General features: G+C 40.1%; 3 protein-coding genes across 5 annotated transcripts; 2 read left to right on the top strand and 1 right to left on the bottom strand.

Annotated features, from left to right (window-relative positions):
• The first annotated feature begins 2,942 nt into the window (after positions 1 to 2,942).
• Positions 2,943 to 4,070, top strand: avpr2l (arginine vasopressin receptor 2, like). Its single transcript, XM_034112504.1, has 2 exons — positions 2,943 to 3,765; positions 3,898 to 4,070. Exons 1-2 carry the CDS (start codon positions 2,943 to 2,945, stop codon positions 3,975 to 3,977), a joined length of 903 nt encoding a protein of 300 aa, XP_033968395.1. The 3' UTR covers positions 3,978 to 4,070.
• A 2,612-nt stretch (positions 4,071 to 6,682) lies between these two features.
• LOC117439156 (THAP domain-containing protein 5-like) lies at positions 6,683 to 10,477 on the bottom strand. 3 transcript variants are annotated; one of them, XM_071201803.1, is made up of 4 exons: positions 10,396 to 10,477; positions 9,602 to 9,700; positions 8,262 to 8,448; positions 6,683 to 7,986 (listed from the first exon to the last, which is right to left on the bottom strand). In XM_071201803.1, the coding sequence occupies exons 1-4, from the start codon at positions 10,419 to 10,421 to the stop codon at positions 7,225 to 7,227; spliced, it is 1,074 nt and encodes a 357-aa protein (XP_071057904.1). In that variant the 5' UTR covers positions 10,422 to 10,477; the 3' UTR covers positions 6,683 to 7,224. The 3 variants fall into 3 exon arrangements, with proteins under 3 accessions (XP_071057904.1, XP_033930818.1, XP_033930819.1); XM_034074927.2 differs by having other exon boundaries at positions 9,602 to 9,857; positions 10,396 to 10,440; XM_034074928.2 differs by lacking the exon at positions 10,396 to 10,477 and adding an exon at positions 8,779 to 8,935 and having other exon boundaries at positions 9,602 to 9,652.
• A 52-nt stretch (positions 10,478 to 10,529) lies between these two features.
• Positions 10,530 to 13,920, top strand: LOC117439158 (dnaJ homolog subfamily B member 9-like). Its single transcript, XM_034074929.2, has 3 exons — positions 10,530 to 10,619; positions 11,280 to 11,517; positions 12,609 to 13,920. The coding sequence occupies exons 2-3, from the start codon at positions 11,301 to 11,303 to the stop codon at positions 13,052 to 13,054; spliced, it is 663 nt and encodes a 220-aa protein (XP_033930820.1). The 5' UTR covers positions 10,530 to 10,619; positions 11,280 to 11,300; the 3' UTR covers positions 13,055 to 13,920.
• Positions 13,921 to 16,817: the final 2,897 nt, after the last annotated feature.

Genomic DNA, 16,817 nt, shown 5'->3' with positions numbered 1-16,817 from the left:
CAAAATGCTCAGGGCAATCTCTGGTATTGCTATATATGCAAATTACTCACCTTAGAGTTTGATGAGATAAGTAGCTCAAAAGCTTAAAATGTGACATCCGATTTTCGGAAAATCTTCAAAACTCTTGTGAAAACACAAATTTACTCATGTGATCGAATTGTTTTGGTGTTTTAGATTTGGTTACCAAAGTCTTAGGATCACAAAAGCAGTGAAATATTTGAATTACACTGTATATAAATGTGTTATTCATGTCTAAAATGAAAAAAATTCAATTCGAATTTGGAGTAAAACAGGTGTTTATCACTCTACTTTCACCACAGCAGGGACTGAGATACATCAGGACTGAATAATGACTTCATATTACATACCAAGGTTCATGTGATGTGTACAAATACAAATTGAGCATTCAACCTTTTTTTCAACCAACAATTTATTATAAATATGTTTTTTTCAACCAACTATTTATATAAATATAAGAAACTGGAAAATATAACTATTTACAAAATTGAACATCAGAACTTTCAACCAACTATTCATTATAAATGTCAAGACAGTGTCAAGGTCTTTGCCTGTCTTCCAAGACAGTGGGTCTGGCTGCTGTGCAGATGGGGGTGATGGTGCATGGGCTGCTGTGTAGGTGGGGTGTACAAGTGCTATACGAGACCTCCACGAGACCTCCTTGCTGGCTGGGTTGAAGGTGATGGCTGTGGTGGAGCCTTTGTGCTGAGGTGTATCTTGACCTGGTGGCAGCTGCAGATGGAGGTGGAGGCAGCTGTAGTGATGCTGGTCTGCTGGTCCTTGGTGGTGATGGCTCTGGTGACAGCTGTGAAACATCTCTGTAAAACAAATTAAAATGTAGGACAAAAATTACAACTAATTTCATTGAAATAAAGTTCAAGTAAAATGTTGCTCAAGCACAAATAACAATGCACACATAAAAGAAAGTGTAGGAGGTTGGAGAAGGAGTCTCACTCACTCACACACACACACACACACACACACACACACACACACACACACACACACACACACACACACACACACACACACGCGCGCGCACACGCGGCCGGCGCATCCACCGACTCCAGAGGGTTAAGAAAACATCTAAAAATCGAGAAAATACCTTTAGACTCCAGAGGGTTAGGATAGAAAGAATCAACAGCAACGTTTGTAATTTAAAGATTAAGACAGAGTTGAACTTGCAGAGTAAACTTGATTGTTTTCAAGGAGACATTTGTATTGGGCAAAGTGCTACTGTCCGTTGTTTTGTTTCTTTATGCAGGAAAACATCACAACAAACCCACACAAAAAAACACAAGGGGAACATAGATACATTTGCCATGGACAAGAAGGAAGCTTAGAATTAAAGTGCTCATGTTTGCTGTACTGCATTCAGATGTAACTTTTGGGTTCAGCAGTTTAATGGAGGCTGAAACCAATGATAGCTTCAAGGTTTAATTTAATATGCACTCAGGCACATAAACTCTGTGCACTGATGGAAGTCCTAGTATTTCGAGAATAGGGGATGTTGAGAGTTCCATGACTATTTTCTCATACAGGCTCTCGATGGGCTCCTAATCTTCCTCCTATTACCCTCATCTGCTTGTAAATCTGTATCTAATGATGCTCTCTTTGATCTGGCGGCTCATCCATACAGCCGCAATCCCCTTAGGTTTGTGGTTTATAGAAGAGCAACGTCTCTTGTTCGAAATGCATCTTTGAAGACCTATATTTGAGTTGTAAAAATCCAACGTTTTATTAATTACTAATGCATACTAACTGGCACTTTCTCAAATCACATGTATGCACATGAATCAACTCCTTTTGTTCATAATGGCCTTCAGGTCAAAATAATTCAAAAGCTGATGTAATGCTTTATGACTCAAGCCGATGTTCCTGCATGCTGATAATGATAATGATATATCTACAATCTGACCGGAAAGCAGAAAAATGCCTTCCTGGTAAAGGTTAAGAAGCGTCATGTGGAGATGCCTTTTCAAAAGCATCGTGAGTAGCATTTTTACACCACACATACAGAGCCCAAGGTACATTAAGAGCTCTTGTAAAGGACAAGGGGTCCGCAGGCAGCAGAAAATAAAGGGCATGATGGAGGCTGGATAATGGATACTGAAATACAAAAAAAAAATTCTGATTAATGCCCATGAACACCTTATTATCAAGACTAAGAAAGTAACTGCTGCCAACACGTACTGTGATGAACACTTTACATGAGAAGTATAAATAAAATAAATGAAGGTGCACTTTGATGGATAGTAGTGCAGTGAATGATTTGTGTATGGTTTATGTAGTGGAGCTTTCGAGGACTGATTCCCAACCACTTATATACAACCTTTTTCCTACCGGTTATAGTTATTTTATTTATGTTAATTTTTACATTTTATTTCCTTTTTATCACCACTGTAAAATGTCTTTGAGCACCTGAAAAAGAGCGTAAATCAAATGTATTATTATGTTTAATATTTTCTCCAGTGTAACAAAAGCCAAGGAGAAAAACAAATAAACGGCTCAACTGACACAACACAAACAACACAAATAACTCTGTTGGATTTATTATGTTTTTTCAATATCTTAACGTAATAGATTTTTATAATAGTTTGTGTTTTACTTGATTGTTTTTCTTACTTTGAATCTTCCTAAACTGCACCAGGGGGAATTCCTCGTATGTGTAATCCTATTTAATCCTGTTTCTGATTTGGTACCTTCTAGTCTTATTTCATGTTCGTTTGTGTATAAACCATGACGTCTACAAGCAGCCGTCACTGACCCCCCCACTGCTCCACTCCTTACAAGTCCGAGGCTGGGTCCTTCAGTCAGCTGTCACTTGCAATACGCGCGCAAAGGAAGACACATGTCGAGATGCCTCTGCGCCAACTCCGCTATATTCCAAACAACCGGAAAACATCTGGAAATCAGTAAATGAAATGGGTTTGGGCAGCAACAGCTCAGAAAAGCCCCCCGCTGATGGCGGAGAGGTGTATACGCGTGTTGCGCTCATCAGAGCCGGAGTATTGGGTTTGGTTTTTGTGATTGCAACTTATGGAAACCTTTTCTTCTTGAGCACACTTTGGAAGAAGCGGAAGAGAAACACAAGGACCCAGCTGTTCCTTTTACACCTGTGCTTGGCGGATCTGGTGGTAGCTTTTTTCCAGGTCCTACCTCAGTTTCTCATGGAAATTACGCACAGGTTCCAAGGCACGGACTTCCTGTGCCGGGCTGTGAAATACCTGCAGGTGGTCGGGATGTTTGCCTCCTCGTACATGATAGTGGCCATGACTATAGACCGGTACCACGCGGTCTGTAAGCCCATGGTTTCCTTCATTAAGAGCTCGTTTAGGAGATACCTCTCCATAGGCGCAGTGTGGCTCATCTCTCTCGCCCTCAGCTCTCCTCAGATCTCCATTTTCTCTCTCCAGGAGGTGGAGGAGAACCAGTTCGACTGCTGGGCTACATTTATAGAACCGTGGGGGAACATGATCTACATCACCTGGATAACTGGGGCAGTGTTCGCCCTGCCTGCAGCCATTGTGCTCTATTGCCAAATAAGAATATGCACCACCATCTACTTCAACATGAAGAGAAAGGCTCTGCAGGCAGGGCGCGCGGGCACGAGAGGGGTGTCCAACGCCATGCTGAAGACTGTGAAAATGACTTTTGTTATTATAATGACATACACAGTGTGTTGGAGCCCTTTCTTTTTCGTCCAGTTATGGTCTGCATGGATCCCCAGCAGTGCGCCAACTCAAGGTGAGTCTTCAAGATAAGTCTGTATCTTTATTAGTAATACGTCAACATGTTATATTTTAAAAACAAGGCAATACATGTAGGCTAAGTGTTAATGCACCTCAGATCAGTTTGACACATCTCTTCCTCTCACAGGTCCAGTGTTCGCCATCATCATGCTGCTGGCCAGCCTCAACAGCTGCACCAACCCCTGGATATACGTCTACTACAGCTAAAAGGGAAAAGAAAGAAATGCATGACACACACTGAAACAGAGGTTCATACCCCACTGAGATCTGGAAAAAAAGGTTTAAACAATGAAGTTTAAAACAAAAAAAACGTAATTGGGATGTAAGACGAATATCACAAAGATCACTTACGTCTAGTTGTAAGACGAGTCCCTCTTCCACAAGAAGTCAATTACAATATTCAATTTGGTAAGGAAAAAAAAAAAATCGTTTTTGTAATTCTTTCTCTTTTGATCAATATTGGAGATAAATATTAAGCACATTTTAAACCTGTTTTACTGCTTGTTTTCTCTCGTAAATAAATGTCAATGTCCTTATGAAGAACAGAAAACAATATATTGGGATGATATCAAAGGGTATGTCACCTTGGTTTAAATAGTTGTTGTGTATGCATTATATATCTCAGCTGGTTCGTATATCTGTTGGCATTTGACAACATTTTGTCAATGAATGTTTCAGTGTTGGAAAAAATAACATGTAGTAGAATGTTTTGTGAAACAAGGGAACACATGGTGCTTATAGCAGCAATGACTTTGAACAGACCACAATGCCAAGACTTTCAAAAACAATCGGAAAAAAAAACGGCTGTACATATTAGACAGAAATATTGTACCTTTTGATGTTCTATAAATGTGTTTTAATGTAATTAAAGTGTAAACTGCACCTTGGTTATTTGCCTCTCCTTCCTTCACTTAATTGTTTTCCTTTACAGTTCTTAAGGGTTAATATGGACTTTTATCATGAGACCTGGTTCTAGTCTTTTTTTAAGCCCAGTCAGTTTGCTATTGTTATTATGATATGAACATTTAATTCCGTAGTGCTTTTTCATTGATCCTATTTGTCATTTCCCTGGCTGGCTGTGTCTGGCAGTTGTTTATGTTGTGCATTTCCACAAAAAATATGTGAATAATTACAGTTCCATACTTGAGATCAAGACCTGCACTTATCTCTAGAAGAAGACGTGTCGTTTGTCCGCCGGGATTCCGAGCAATACGATTACAACAATTTCATTTCATTACAGATTAATAGGAATCCATATTCGGAATCCTTGCTGGGCCCTGGATCCCTGTTGCCCGGGGGAAATGCATCGACTCCTAACCTTGTCCTGTGTATTTGCATTGACGTTTCCAACCAATTAAGCTTCCCACCTGCCTCTATCACATTAAGTATTAGAATAAAGCCCTGCCAACATCATCATGCCTCCACCATGAGAGCCTTTTAAGCCTGAATCATTAGTCATGCAGAGCGGTGACGTATACTTGTTCAATTACAATCACAACAGGTGTTTTCTTCTTTCTTTTGTCACGAGTCGGCCACAGTCATTTTTTCTATTTTTGTCACAGGTAAAATATAGTCTACACTCAACAGTGTTTTACAGATGGTGCGAGCAGCGCCTACAGTACAGAGACAGCCTTTGGCACATTTCATTCAGGAAAGCTGCTTCAAATAGGATTAGGTATCTCACTTGGTCAAAATGCTATGATTTCAGAACCCAAGGGGGTGGAAGGTGGGAGATAAATCCTAACTGGTTCATGCTCATGTCATTGAGGGGGGGTTTAAACAATCCCGGGGCGTAGGGGACACCGCACATGCTTTAAGGAAGACATTTACAAGCACGCTTCAACAGATTGTTTTCTGATTCAGAATATTTTGAGTATATTTTTGGGGACATTGCACAGAATGGAAATGATTTGCAGCTGTGAAACGAAATGAGCGTCTGAGTTCAGGAACATGATTGGTCGTGATTTAAGGACAAAGGACTCGGTGGCTGTTTGAAGCATAGTCAAAATAAATGTTCCCATTAAGACAGCAAGCTCTCCTGCAAAAGGAGTCCCCTTTCATGGAAATGTTTCTATGTGTTGCATTAAAATCTGGAAATGAATATGTATTTTTGAATTGATTGTTATTAATGGTCCTGGAAAATACAGTAAAAAAAATAAATCGTGTTTTTCTTCCTCTTTTTTTAAGATTCTTAAAGCAATGTTTACATTTGCATATTTGTATTAATTTTGAATCCAAATAAAAGTCCCTTTAACCACTGTTGCTTTTACAGAGAAGTAAATACCAAAGCTTAAAGGTGGGGTAGGTAAGTTTGAGAAACCTTCTCGAGATCGCTAGAATTTGAAAATACACAACCGGAGAAAATCTGCCACTTCCTTATAGAGCCCCTCCTCCAACACACATGCACGCGCACATGACCAATGAGGGCACGAGATAAGTTTGTGCCCCGATGGAAGGCTGACAGGCAGGTAGGCCATCTAATCCGTTTAGCCGGCCCGGCTAAAGTACTTTTTACAGTACTACGGGTTCTACAGATGACATATTTTATGGATTCTTTGTCAAAGCACTTCAGATATTCATTGCTATCGGGATGTTAAGAGCATTCCATGGAATATAACAAAAAGTGTATCTCGAGCCGGTTTCTGAAACTTACCTATCCCACTTTTAAGAGCAAATTATGTTTTCCATATGTGTATCAAGGTATTAAAAATGTTTCGGACATGATTCATGGTTTGCCAATAAGTTAGGATTATGTATTGATGAAAAACTGAGATACAATCATATACACACTGTAAACATGTACCAGATCTCAGATAGGCATCAGTGGAATCTACACCCCCTGTGAAGATGGTCAAACAGTGCCACCATGTGGACAACAACTGAATACAATATACAACACGCCTATACAGCAGTTATACAGCAATCCTTTAGACTTTTCATAGCAGCGAGAAGAACAGATGTTATGAATAACATTAAAGTATTTATAATTACAGTGACATGCCAAGATGTCTGCTGTGAAAAACAACTAATATGGATATGAGACCATTAGTATTAAAAGCAGTAGTAATATGCATAGTTTATGCAAGTAAAAGTATTGCATTTAAAGTCCAACTTAAGTAAAAAAGTATTCGCACCAATGTATACTTAAAGTACCAAAAGGAAAAGCACTCGTTATGAAGGACTGTCCGTTTTAGGGAATAGATATATTTTACCAATTGATATACAGTAAAATGATGGATTATAGTTATTTATGAATTCTGTTGTAAGCAGAATAATATTTCAATCTATAAGAATTCCCCATCATGCATTACTTTATTTATATGTTATGGTAGTACAAAGTAGCAGAAAATGGAAATACTCAAAGTACAAGTACCTTGAGTTTGTGTGCTTAGTTTGAAACCACCCCTGTAATATCAGCAAGTCGCTCAATGGTAACAATTGAAACCCACGCTCATCAGAGCAGCATGGATGACATATAATCTTCTAAAATGTTCTGCTTCTCTTTAAAAACGCCACCGTCTTTGTTCAAGAGAGCTACCTGTGTCTCCAGAGCCCGGATCTTGTCCATGGTGCTCACTTCCCTTTCGTCCAATTCCAAGATCTTTGCATGCAAACTCAAGATCTTTTGCCACAGCTGATCCTTGTCCGTGTCCGGCCTGCAGTACGAGTGCTCGTAAACAGAAATGTGCTCGAAATAGCTGGGTCTCTCCTCTGAAAAGCAAGCGTTGGTTTGGTCCATGACTATTTCCACAGGGACGAAGCTAAAAGCCTGGCCCAGAGCGGTTTGGAGGGCAGCTGCGTCCACATGTTCCTCTCCTTCTGAGAAACGGCCCAGTGACTCGCAGCGCAACACAGTCACAATGGAGGGAGCCTGCTCTTCAGGACGAGGCTCGTCGCGTCGGGACAGTGTGAGGCGCGATGCATTCGGCATGCCACTGTCACCTGGTAACTCACCAGCAGCAGCAGCAGTTTGTGTCTCGTTTGAAGGACGGGAGATGCAAGTGTCCGACACCAGAGGCGATTCGAGTATCTTCCCAGTGTGCTCAGCTTCAATGCCGTTTGTTGTATTTGACTGGACCTTGTTGCATGTTCTACTCAAAATGAGTGGCTTAGTGCTGAGAGGAGAGTCAAATCCTTTGGTTTCAGTGTCAATATCTAAAGTCTTGTGTTTGGCCTTAGGGCTTCTTTTAATGGCGGTAACCTTTTTCTCTGCATCCTGGGACAAAAGAACAGAAGTCCGGTCAATCACAAGCCATACACAATAATAGAAAATGAAGAAGAGGCTTGTTGCCCACCAGAAGCGTGCGAGAAATACGTATTTCTCAAAGTGAAAGCGCTTGTACTTCTACTTGGGCTCCAATTTGAGCAGAAAATGTTTAAATCAATTCCATTAAGTTGGCTCAAAGCTAGGTTTGTGATGTGCAGCAAGCCATTACTTCATGTGTGAACTGTAAAGGATGCTGAGACAGGGAAACAAAGACAGATACGTACATCCCCACTGGAGGGAAATTCAGTAGGGATGGCTGTGTTCTTCAGGTAGCGGATGCCCCATCGGATATCGAAGCAGTCCTCTGTAAAATGCTCGCTGCACAGGTACTGATGGCGACTCGGGGCCCATTCTTCCCGCTTCATGTTGTCCACCCATTTCTGCAGCCTGGTCTTGTCTTGTAAGGGAAACCTTTGAGGGAAGGAACAACAAACAATTAAAAGGGTTGTTTGAAAATGAAAAATGAAACTTTTCATGGTTTCATTATTAGTTGTCACTTGAATGTCATTTATAAGGCTATCATTACTAGCTTGTAAAGTGTCTCCTGTTCTATAACCCACAACAGTTTGCATAATTGTAATGTTTATATAATGTGTCTGTAGTTTATTTCTATATATTTCTGTAGCGTAGTGAGATTGTTTATTAGAGTATTTAATTTATTCAATATGTTCGTCATATTCTGTGTTAGGGAATAATTTAGGTATTCAACCTTCGACTCAGTTCATCGTTTTCTCTCTTTACCGTCTCTTTTCCCACGGCATAGGTCAACGGCCATTGCTGCTATCTCTCTTAAGGAGAGGCAGCTTGGGCGCATTGTTGTTGCCAGTCTATGACGGAGCACAAGCCGCCATGAGGTAGTTTACTGTTCAGACGTAGATTCCCTGGCGCACATTCTTTTCTATGGACGAGAGCTCTAGTTAGATTCAGGTCCATAATTGTTTAGTCTCACTGATAAAGAATATTGATTATTACACTCCGAACTAGTTAAAACATCGAGCTGCACAAGAGTTCTTCAGAATTCAACTCGTGTCGTGACACACCACCTGTCTTGTGAGTTCTCCGGCGGTAACTCCAAATAAACCATCAGTGTTTGCCATCAAAGCTCCAGCTCTCCTCGTGTCTCTCTGGGTCCTGTTTCCAGTTGCTTCAGAAGTTTCCCCCACATTCTGTATTATTGGGATATTCTAGTGATGTATCCTTTCTATTGTGAATTTATATTTGCTGCTAATGTTAATTTGTATTTGTATTTTAAATATGTTTAACTCGTGTAATGCTAAACACTGCTGCTGTGACAACATCATTTCCCAATATGGGATAGATTAAGCATCTATCAATTTAACCATTACTCCACATTCACTACAACAGTCTCCCCTTATACCTTTGAACTAGGTAGTTATAAACAAATTATATATTATTGACATGACATTACATGGTAATTTATCACTGCGACAATAACTCATATTATTACCAAAGATGCTAAGGATAGCAGAATAGAAGCACTTGCAGCTGAACCAAACAAACATTTAAACTAAGAGAAACAATAGAAAGAAAACAACCAACATACGGGTAGAAGCTGATTCTCTTGTTGTGTGGTCTGGGTGTAGTTCCCCCGCGGTTTCTGCACACCTTCACGGCGCAGTAACGGGGCATATCTGCTGAGAAACTGCATGAAAACGCTTCACATAAACACGTTTGTTGCTAACATTTTTCAAAACACAAACCAGCCATGGATGTAAACCAGCCCGTGAACAGCCACTTCCGGGTTATAGCACTCAGCGGATATGACGTTTATTCCGTTCTGTCATCAAGATAGTTACCATCTATGATTACAAGGTTGCATAACTGAATCAGAAACCCGTTATTACTCCCACAGCGGGGAAAATACAGTTTTACAGCAAAAGTTGAATAAGTAAAACAAAAAGTCATGAAATAATAAAAAAGCAAAGCACACATTAGTAATAAAATAAAAAATAAAAGTACACAAGCATGGCACAAAACACGAGTAACAGCAGTTTGAGTAAACGTAGTGACATAAATAGCATACTAAATGATTGTGAGTTTAAAAAAACAAGTGTTGGGACCATAGACTGGTTGGGACATGTATAATTACGCCGTACAAATGCAGATAGTGTTTGTATTGCACATCGCAGGTTTATTGTACAAAATGTGGAAAAATATTACAAGAATGTGTAGGTACATTCATTACATATTTCATGCAAAAAAACATTTAGAAAGTAAACATATTAACAAAATAACATATTTCCAGGGCTGAAAACATGTTTGGGTGTCATTACTTGATTACAAATGACAGAATATCACCACAAAGCAAAGCAGGAAGTACGAGCAGATTACCCTCACTTGTTTTCTTTTCTGACTTTCCCCATGCTCCACGTGCGCACTGTGTCCACCAATCACAGTGCACCGAGTCACTTTGTTGAGAAATGGACCAATGGCGTTGCGAGTCGTGGTGTTCCGGCTTTGGAATGCGGCTCCTCAACAACCGCTAGCTTTTGTTGCGCATCAGCTGGAGCTGTCCGCGGCTGATAGAAGTACCCTCAGGCTGTTTGTCACCTCTTCTCCAGGTAATCCTTATTTTTCAAGTAAACATGACCTATTACTAGTCCTGGGTAGTTTACCTGCAACTGAGCATAACAGTGGAGTATCATTAACAAGCGGTTGTATGTCAAAACTGGTTTACATTCCTGTGTTATTCCACAAAAACAGTTTCATGTTCTTGGGAACCAACGCCTTTCTGTCGAAACTAGCTATGTTTTTACGTCATAAAACATGTATTCAGGTTGTTATTTGAAGCTGGTATCTGAACATTAGAGTTTAAAAGTTTGTGAAAACTGGGTGACATTACTGTGTTGTTTTACAAAAACAGTTTCATATTCGTGGGAACCCTAGCCTTTCTGTTGAAACTAGCTAGCAAAGTAATGTTATGTTATTATGTCATAAAAGGTTATAGGTTTTGTAGGTTATGCTGCATGTGTGCTAAAAGGTTTTAACGTCTGGCCTGATGTAAAATGTAAGTTTTAAATTGTGACGTGTGCCTTGTTAAAGCACTTTGAGCTGTACCTGGTGTATGAACAATGCTATAGAAATAAAGCTTATTATTCAAACCTATATCCAGGTTGGTATATGAAGCAAGTATGCGAACATTAGCGTTTTAAAGTGTTTCTGAAAGTCTTTCCAGTGTGTGAAATGTGGTTAACCGAGCTGTCAAACTGCTCTCTTCACAGAAAGGTGCCAGAAGCAGCAGTATGGCCACCGCGCAGTGTGTGTTGCTGCTAGCGGTGCACATCCTGCTCATCTCAGAGTTCATCCTGGCCAATGGGGACTACTACGAGATACTGGGGGTGCCGAAAGAAGCCACGGAACGCCAGATCAAGAAGGCCTTCCACAAGCTGGCCCTGAAGTACCATCCGGACAGAAACAGGGGCCCCAACGCAGAGGCCAAGTTCAGGGAGATAGCAGAGGGTAAGCCTCTGTGCCCTTGCAGGACTATAGGAAACTACAAATCAGTCAAATTCAATGTCAACTTTGAGAGAATTATAGGAATGTCATCAACGTTTTTCATATTTCAAGGGTTCTTCTAAAAGAATACCTTCTCTGAAATCCATGAGTCACTCTGAAAAGTGATAATAGCCTGTTACTGTTATTATCATGACTTGACATATGCTATCATGATGACACACCCTCTCTTCTTTAATGGGCCTTATTAAAGAAAATAAACTAATTAACTAACTAACTAACGGCTAACTATAGTAATTCTATTTAGGTGGCCTCAAAAGGAAAACATTGCTCTCATTATTTCCATAATGAATTTATCTCCTGATTATTTTTTCGATCAAATGTCAGAATAGGAGAATGTGCAAAAGTATGTCAAATATTAAAAAAAAAGAATGACTTAAGAACAGTCTGTACATTTAAAAAAGAACAACATTGGAAAAAAATCATGTCGAAAATATGCAAAAAAACGACATGGTACATTATATAGAGAAAAAGAAAGAAAGAAAGAATTTGTTAATTAATGTCACATCAGCAATTTTATTGAGTTGAACCAAAACAAATTATTAGTTCAGCCTAATTAATATACCTAATTAAAAATGTACCAACAACTCAATAAAATAACTATGATAACATTATTACGTTTAGTATGTCTAAAATATCAGAAAAAAAGAATGTCGAAAATGTGCAAGAAACGGCATAGTATAGTCTCAGAAAAAATGGCCATCCGGGTTTCCTGAATTCAAGGTCATGCTTTTAAATGTCTTGTTTTGTAAGTCCAAAACCAACAAGTATTCAGTTTAACATAAATATAATACAAACTAAATATATAAACCGATGAAAAAAGGTAAATGTAGAGGCTCAAAATGTTGCTTATTATGCATGAAAAACAATTGATTAATTAAAATAGTTGTCATTTCTTCTTTCTGTTGATCAACTTACTTGTTTTTAATAAATAGATAATAAATGTACCTCTACATTGATCAAAATTGAACTTAAAGGGTTAAAACGGTCTGAAACCTAATTTAATGCGTGAAGTAATGCGTGTTTGTCTCTCGCAGCATACGAGACGCTATCCGACGACAAGAGGAGGAGAGAGTACGACCAGTTTGGCCACGGCCCGTCAACAGGGGGGGGGCATCAAGGAGGAGGAGGCGCCTACAACTTCAACCAGCACTACCAATCCTTCAACTTTGACGACATTTTCAAAGACTTTGACACTTTTGGTCAGCGACACCAACACCACTTCCACTCCCAAAACCAAGCCCACCAAAAGAGACACTTTGACAGCCACTTCCAGGCCCACCGGGAGGCTGCCAGCAGACAGAAGAGACAGGGGGGCATCGGGGGGGGACTCTTTGATGACATGTTTGAGGACTTGGAGAAGATGTTCTCCTTTAACACGCACACTTCCAGGACTGACAGCAGGTTCCAGGGGAAGCAGCACTGCAGGACAGTGACTCAGCGCCGGGGCAACATGGTGACCACCTTCACCGACTGCTCCTGAGACCACCACCCCGGCAGAGGACAGCCTCTCTTTGTGGTTTTGAAATTGAATGCTAATTTATCACTTGGTTGAATAGAGAATGTGTGGCTTTGTATGTAATATTGTCTCAGAACAAATGACAAGCTGACCTGATGAAGGGCTGCTTCTCAGCAATAACTCGCTCATTATTGCTCCTCGCACAATCCATTATTTAGTTTTCCAGGTTCATTATGTTTACTTATGGTGGTACAATCTATTCGACTCAGGTATGGCCTAATGTTAATCTATTGCTTTTCTTTTTGAGAGCAATAAGGCAATAAGTTATATTTAAGCGCCACAGAAACATTAATTCTGCAGCTATTCAGGCCATACTATTACTGCTGTAAACTCAGCATAGTGTACTCTCAACTACATTTTCTCTTAGTTTCCATTTATTATCTTAAACAACAACATATTTTTGATGTTTGGCACTTGCATCAAATACTTCTGTGAAAATGGCGCTTCACATCCTGAGTGGTGTGCCATTATCAACTGTTACCTCGTTTTAGGTTCTTCCTACAGAGATGCATCTACCTTCCCTTCAGTAGGAGAATGATCATCAGTCACATGACTAATGCTGGTAACTTAGCAACAGGAAGTGTGTGTCCTCTCTCAGCTGTGTTGCTGGGATGGTTCCACACGCCTGGGCTCATTTACCGGTGAAGCTGAACGGTCTGAAAAGTTTCCTAAACTGATCATAACGTGCAATATTTAGCACCTTTGCTCTTCATGTTGCCTATCTGTCATAGACATGTCATTGTCTTATGTCCGCACTTTGTGTGTGTGTGTGTGTGTGTGTGTGTGTGTGTGTGTGTGTGTGTGTGTGTGTGTGTGTGTGTGTGTGTGTGTGTGTGTGTGTGTGTGTGTGTGTGTGTGTGTGTGTGTGTGTGTGTGTGTGTGTGTGTGTGTGTGTGTGTGTGTGTGTGTGTGTGTGTGTGTGTGTGTGTGTGTGTGTGTGTGTGTGTGTGTGTGTGTGTGTGTTGCATAATGTTTGAAGAATGAATAAAAAAGTTTAATTGGAGAACTGTGTTGGAAGTATATGATTAATTATTTCTGTTATATTACCATCCATCCATCTTCTTATCCGTGGTCGGGTCGCGGGGGTAGCAGTTCCAGCAGAGAGCCCCACACTTTCCTTCCCCTGGCCACATCAACCAGCTCTGACTGGGGGATCCCAAGGCGCTCCCAGGCCAGCGAAGAGATATATTCCCTCCACCTGGTCCTAGGTCTACCCCTTGGTCTCTTCCCAGCTGGACGTGCCTGGAACACCTCCCTAGGGAGGCGCCCAGGTGGCATCCTTACTAGGTGCCCGAACCACCTCAACTGGCTCCTTTCTAGGCGAAGGAGGAGCGGCTCAACTCCGAGTCCCTCCCTGATGACCGAACTTCTCACCTTATCCCTAAGGGAGACACCAGCCACCCTGCGGCGAAAACCCATCTCGGCCGCTTGTATCCGCGATCTCGTTCTTTCGGTCATGACCCATCCTTCATGACCATAGGTGAGGGTAGGAACCAAAATGGCCCGGAAGACAGAGTTCTGTTATATTACAGAAATATTAATCTATAAAAATATAATTTAATGTTTTCATTGTAATACCATTGCCTTACATTTGTGCAATGTAATTTTGTATAATTGTATGTTCACTTCTTGACTGAGGGTTTTAAATTCCTAAGATTAAGCATTTCAACATGTTTCAAAATGTCATTACTTCCAAACAAAAAAATATAAATAACTTTTAAAAAAATACATACACAACATTTAAAGAATAATTAATTAATTAAAACAGTTGTAATCTCATAATATTGCATCCCCTACTCATACTTGCAAAACTAACAAACGTTGTTATTCCAGTTTTGCTAAATTCACTTATGAAAAAAGGTTTTTCCTTCCAGTTGGGTATCTTATTTTTCCAGTACTCATATTTTGTCCCTACAATCCATTCCTGTAATTCATGTATACAGAATTATACGTAGATTTTCATTTGGGGTCATTTTACATGACATTCCTTCCATTTTTCTTTTGCGCAGATGCTACCTGTGTTACATTTGATCAAGCGTTTGAACTACACTGTCAAATATTGTGCATGCTGAAAGAGAGTTACCGTTCAGCCCTTGTTGCCAACTTGCTGTTTCAGATTGACTCCAGTAGAGAGCGTACTGCGACAACAGGAAGGCAGCTGTGAGGGGGAATGGCAGCTGAAAAAGAAACGTTATATTACAGGATGAAGAACATGTTGACATATATAATAGAAAGAAGTTTAAAAACTCAAAGGCTAAATACAAAATGTACACTGCCTCAGATATGCTAACCATTCATTGTTTACGAGTTCCAGTCATGGGACGTTTTTTGTTTTTTTTAATGGGACCAGGCCAGCACATGATAAAGTGGAGGAATCGTTTTGCCTCCAGCAGCTTGTTCATGAGATCTGGTATCGGACACATCAAAGACAATCTGGAGAAATTGTGTGCCAATCCTTTTCAACCTTTCAAGCCTGATCACCACAACTGTAGCATGACCAATGAAAGTAAACTGTTACTAACAACGTTTCCGAGCCTCATTGTGGTGCCATTTATCCAACAGATGTGAGGTGAGCCGTATTCCCTTTCAGAAGTGCACTTTGACTATGTTCCTAAATAAAATAACTACTCACCGGGTACTGTATTGTTAGCCTTTGTCGAGCATAAAACCACATTTCTTTTAGATATTAGCTATCCACACTTTACAAACGTGCATCATCAGGAAGCCCTTCAACACTTGATTTGTGGAGATTTGTCACACGAGTCACTGATATTAATCATGATTGTATCTCTTTAACTCATGATCTTACTGACAGTGTCTGCTGAGCTTGTAACCTTTCACTTTTCAAAATATTTTGAAAGATCAAATATTTGTAGTAACTGTCCGATATCAGGGCAAACATTGGTTCACCAGTCCTTGTTTAACCCATATGGTATTCGGGTCTGTGGGACCTGTTTTCAGAACACAGTTTCAATGAGCACCCACTGTATCCCCCCCCCTACACATTTACATTACATACATGGTGTTCGTGTGTGTGTGTGTATTATGTTTTTGCGGGAACCAATCTTTATTTTTTTCACACTATCCCAGCAGCAAATTTGGCGCAAGACACAATAAATAAAGCTTCGCCAGTTTGCGTCCTTATCACAACTGATCAAGATGGCCAAAAGATTCTCTGCTCAGAGGGCCTTGCAAATGATTCTGGAGGAGAGATAACCATTTGATGAAGAGGTTTCAGAAAGTGAGGATCACAGTGACTTTGAAGAAGAGGATGAGATTGAGCATCAGCTACAAAAACAAGACGGGACCAGCCGGTCAGCAGGCAAAAAAAAGAGTAGCACTTTAATTCATTCATGTGATCTAACATGTACAAGGGCAAATATTAACCATATATGCTGTAATTGAGATGAAGTAAACGTCTGTTGAGTATTTTAACATAAAATCGTTTGATTGTGTTGAATTGAAGCCGGACCCACGAACACTGGCTGAGTAACACAAATATGAACATCATACAAGGGTTAAATAACAATTAGCAACTTTGTGAGAATGAGGTGAGACCTGATTGTTTCATATCCTGCCTGTTCTGTGAGCACCTCTTTAGCACCTTTGGCATTTGAGGTAATGTCAGCGAAGATGTGCTTTGCCCAAAGATGGTACTTTTTGTGCTTCAGTGTAAAAACTGCTTATCACAACAATATGTGCACTCAACTTTTGTTCTACTTTAAAA

The sequence above is a fragment of the Pseudochaenichthys georgianus genome, chromosome 23 (assembly GCF_902827115.2).
Source record: "Pseudochaenichthys georgianus chromosome 23, fPseGeo1.2, whole genome shotgun sequence".
In the NCBI taxonomy this organism is placed as follows: domain Eukaryota; kingdom Metazoa; phylum Chordata; class Actinopteri; order Perciformes; family Channichthyidae; genus Pseudochaenichthys; species Pseudochaenichthys georgianus.
The sequence above is the reverse complement of the archived record's forward strand: the minus strand, read 5'-3'. Positions and strand labels throughout refer to the sequence as shown.

Coding starts and splice junctions, on each gene's coding strand:
- LOC117439156 (XM_071201803.1), bottom strand. CDS start 10,421: ATGGGGAAAGTCAGAAAAGAAAACAA. Junction 9,701..10,395: donor AAAGTCAGAAAAGAAAACAA/GTGAGGGTAATC, acceptor GTTTTCATGCAG/TTTCTCAGCAGATATGCCCC. Junction 8,449..9,601: donor AAGAGAATCAGCTTCTACCC/GTATGTTGGTTG, acceptor CTTCCCTCAAAG/GTTTCCCTTACAAGACAAGA.
- avpr2l (XM_034112504.1), top strand. CDS start 2,943: ATGGGTTTGGGCAGCAACAGCTCAGAAAAGCCCCCCGCTGATGGCGGA. Junction 3,766..3,897: donor CAGCAGTGCGCCAACTCAAG/GTGAGTCTTCAA, acceptor TTCCTCTCACAG/GTCCAGTGTTCGCCATCATC.
- LOC117439158 (XM_034074929.2), top strand. CDS start 11,301: ATGGCCACCGCGCAGTGTGTGTTGCTGCTAGCGGTGCACATCCTGCTC. Junction 11,518..12,608: donor GTTCAGGGAGATAGCAGAGG/GTAAGCCTCTGT, acceptor TGTCTCTCGCAG/CATACGAGACGCTATCCGAC.